At 40.1% G+C, this 4,326-nt stretch overlaps 1 protein-coding gene across 1 annotated transcript in view; it reads left to right on the forward strand.

The window, feature by feature from the left end:
- LOC108789497 (cold-inducible RNA-binding protein B-like) overlaps window positions 1-2,295 on the forward strand; it is a 54,395-nt gene extending 52,100 nt beyond the window's left edge. Inside the window, exon 6 of the mRNA XM_018559526.1 lies at window positions 2,276-2,295. Coding sequence (XP_018415028.1) covers window positions 2,276-2,280 — 5 coding nt within the window. The 3' untranslated portion in view covers window positions 2,281-2,295. The remainder of the gene's footprint in view (window positions 1-2,275) is intronic.
- Window positions 2,296-4,326: the final 2,031 nt, after the last annotated feature.

Genomic DNA, 4,326 nt, shown 5'->3' on the forward strand with positions numbered 1-4,326 from the left:
ATAGTGCATATTGGCAAGTGGGGGAAAATATCCTGATTTAGCAAATATGCCTATAACATGCAACTTTAACTTTGAAAGAATCTTTCTGATGTGTTCATAAACAGTTTTTAATGGGGTAGTACACAAGGTTGTCATGTACAATCTTTATTTTTTGTGTGCATTATAGCCTATTAAGCTTGTTTTGGGATATTTCAAAGTGAATCTGTCAAGGCAAAAGTGTGATTAAAGGGAAACTATAGTGTTTGTCAAATTTAAAGGTTTATACACAGATTTAAATCTTTTTTTCTTTTGAAATGTAAAATGGGTGCCTAACTGTGATCATGTGGGGGTTACTAGCCCTGCATTTGCTGAATGCTCCTGCAGACTGAAGATCTAGAAGTAATCTCGCTCCCGGAGGAGCAAGGTGTCCCTCCCTTTGAGTTCTTCAGCTGTTTTAGGTTTTTAAACCAAGATCTACTATTAAGGTCTGTATCCACAAGCAGGATATCATCGTTATATATGCCATTTACTGTCTTTACCATAAAGATGAAAAACTTTACACTTAAACAAAAAAATAAATGTATAAAACTATACTTTCCCTCTAAGCAAGGACTGAATCCATTTCCTGACTCGTACTCTCTCGGATATAATACATGGCACTGAATCTGGAATTGCTTCTGAGCAGTTTTTGCTTTGTGGCTGCCACTTTAATCTCAACAGTTTATAAATTTAGATGGCTCATGAGCTAGTACTGTAGATAACTAATTTTATGCATCTACCTGTGGATTTTGTAAATCTGTTGCAAGTTTTTTTGGTATGGTAGTGGGAAAGGTTTCTGTCAAGTTGTTGCATTAATGTCCCCTTTGCTACTTGTCCCTTTGTCACAACTCAGGGGATGTGAGTAGACGTCTTGGACAGCAAGAACTTGACAGGTTCTAATCTTTCCCTCTTGTCAATAACGTGAATGTGGAATTGGGCATTTGACATGTTAACAGTAAATGTGTTTGTTTTTTTGTGCACTTTTTTTGCAGTAGACTTGCATATTGCTGTTTTAAAATACGGTCTTAGAGGACCATTAAGGATGCCATTGCTGCTTTCTGAAATGCTGGTTACCTGTCTACCAATACCTTTTGAGTCGCTTACTCAGAATAAACATTCAGCTAGTGCAGGCAATTGATCAGCATACTTGTTCATGACGTTTTGTTCTGAATTGGGTTAGCTTGATGACCAGGCAGGTAACCCTTTAGAAGTAGATCATAAATGGCAGCCTCCACATATCTTGATGGGTTTACTTTAATTTCAGCTCAACTGATATTTGGGTCTGACAAGTTGTGCTCCTTAGCCTGCACTTGCCATGTCCAACCTGCTGTCCTGCACTGAATTTGTAGCTTCTGATGTAACTGCGTTATAGTATAGTTGTACAATATACAAAACAGCATAGATTTCTAATAACTAGCTAGTGAAAGTAATGTTAGTACAAGATTGTTGCCTTCTAAGAATCCTCTACTAAAGTACAGAAGCGGCATTTTCCTTGGAGAAGTCAAGTGTTGTGCATCCTGTGGAGCCTGTCGAAAGCTGCTCATGGCTAGTTCATATGCGGAATTAGTCTGGTAGTTGAGGTAACTCTTTTGCTCATGTCCATACCTATGCCTCAAGCTCATGTTGTGCCTGTGATACATATAAAACTTGATTGTTCACTGAACTCGGTACTGGTGTGATCTTATAATTGGCAAATATTCTTTGGCTATTCAACAGTCTGGTTCTATCTACAATAGTCCAGTGTCTGTCCAAAACCTGCTGGGTATTATCAGGTGCTACCAGTACTCAATAGTTTCTATTTTTTCCCTCCCCTACCACAAAACTCCAGGCAAACCTGCATATGTTGACTTTAACCTGCCTAAGGCTATCGACACTTAGTCTGCCACTGCACAGCTAGGTAGGTGATACTAGTTTGGTTCAGCAATGCAGCTTCCCATGTCACCCCATGCTTTTTAACTGGTTTATGAATCTCTATCACCATTTTCAAATGTTAGGCTGGTGGCCCGATAGATGTAGAGTAATCTAGCTGTAATGTCATAAAGGTGCATACAATCAGATTGGTTGACTGTTCAGTTAATGTTCAGTTATTTTACTTTGGCTAGTAAGAGACTTCACGTGTTTTTGGCAGTTTAGTCAGCAGTTTGCCTGGAGTTCCACTTAAAGAACCAGCCATAAACCAAATGCTAAAAGCCCCACCCTTAGATATATTATTTTTTTTTTTAAAGTGGCATTTTAAACTTGTTTTACCTTGTTTCAGGATGACCACGACAACTAAACATTTTGGTGTTGGTGGATTGCTGAACCTCCTGTACAGTAGTGTGTGACATCTATAGATGGAATAATAGGTAAGCAGCCCTAGTTGAGGTTTTTATTTAGAGTGTTCACACTTATCTGTTTTTCATGCAGCAAAACATGAATATTTTGCTGTATGAAGATGAATTGCAATTGATGGCATTGTTCAAACAGTTAATTGTGCAGCACAGAGTTGTGGCCCTTAACAGTTCTGTCCTAGAGTGACACTAGACACCGTGAAGAGTGTGTAGCAGCACAGGAAGTGATTTCTTGCAGAGCATTAGGCTGAAAATAAGAGGAAGGGGAGCCTAAAGGTGGGCGGGGCACAAATGCAGCTTAGCAGTTTCTGATGGGTTACCTACAACCTACTTCATTTAGTTATAAGCGTAGATCTGTTTTTGAGATCTGAGTTCTCCTATCCAGATTGATGCTGAAAGGTACTTTAATAAGGGTAGTTTAGCATTTGTTGAAAATTTCATATTTAAATGAAACTGGCCTAATTCATTTCTTTCTCTCTTTCTAGGTGTTGGGAGTCCATAATGGAGATGTAATGTTAATAAAAAATGTTGATGACCAACAATTGTGTTTTTATTGCTTTAGGCACATATACATATGTACTTGAATACAGATATCTAAACGGAGTGTGGGGAATTTAAGCTAGCCACCTAGAGGTACCACCTGGTAGGGTGCCCTGTAAGACCTGACAGGCACTTCTCAGTTCATGTTTTCTCTACAAAATCCTGACCTAGCTTCATGGCCTTGCTCAAGTGCCTACACTTTTGGAGTTTCTGCTGTTCTCCTTAACTGCTTAAAGACCTGGTGTTTAGACCCCCCCCTCCCATCCAGGCCATTTTTCAGTATTCAGCGGTACTTGGACTGACGTTTATTCCGTCATACAATGCTGTACTGAAATTAATTTTATACAATTTTTTTTGGGGGGGGGGGGGGAGGTGATAGCTTTCTTTTGGTGGTATTTAATCATTTAGTTTATTTTTTACTATAATTAGGAAAAATTACTGCATTTTGAATTTTTTTTTTTTACATTGTTAAACATTTATTACCCAGTTTTTTTTTTTGGTCAAATATAAACATGTCAAGCTTTAAAATTGCGCACACCCACAAAATCGCAGAAAACTACCATACCCAAAATTGGCCATAGGTGATGCTTTAAAAGCTTTTACCGCTCATCAGTTTAGTGTTATCAGTGATTGATGGCCCTAGAATGATTGCGCTCACTGTGACGTTTGCGGTGATATGTAACGTGTGGCGTAATTGTCGTTTTCACGTATGGGTGGGGATTTTAAAATTACTTTTTTGTGACTTTAAATTTATGGAGGGGAAACAATTTTGTTCCACTAAACTTTATTGCGATCACATGGGAGCTAATATCACCCCCTATGTGATAGTTTTTTTTTTATGGAGACATCAGGGCTCTCCAAGACCCCTAATGTCGCCTAGGACTCTCCAAAAGAATCTGAAGCACAGATCTGCTCCATCAGCTTCTGAAGCTGGAGTGACACAAGAATGTGGAAGTGATGTCATATACAACACTTCCACATTCTTGCAGAGGAGGGGATCGGAGGGAGCTCGTGTACCGATCTCCCTCTGATCCCCTGTGACACAGGCACCATGCATCCCGGGCACGGCAGAGGGACACCGATAGTTACCCCATACAAGCGATCTGCCGGCGCATCGCTTGTATGTTAACAGGCATCGCTGCCTGTTTTTTTTTACTAATGGGCATTTCCCGCTTGTGCGTGCGTGTGTGTCTGAGCGGACGGCTAAAGATGCCTGCTCAGATCTCGAGCTCCCGGTTGGCTGTTATTTTTTTATTTTATACAATGGCTGGCCTGGAGGTAGTTAAGCTGGCCATGCACTACTAATTTTGGCTGGTTCTTGATGAAATTGCCAAAATTGCACAGTTGGTGCCCCTATTGTCTCTCAATATCCTTGAGTGCACGATGCTCGCAGCCAATCGGCTGCCATCACAGTTCTGAGTATTGACAGCGGCACACC

The sequence above is a fragment of the Nanorana parkeri genome, unplaced genomic scaffold (assembly GCF_000935625.1).
Source record: "Nanorana parkeri isolate BGI_ZX_2015 unplaced genomic scaffold, ASM93562v1 scaffold401, whole genome shotgun sequence".
Lineage (NCBI taxonomy): Eukaryota > Metazoa > Chordata > Amphibia > Anura > Dicroglossidae > Nanorana > Nanorana parkeri.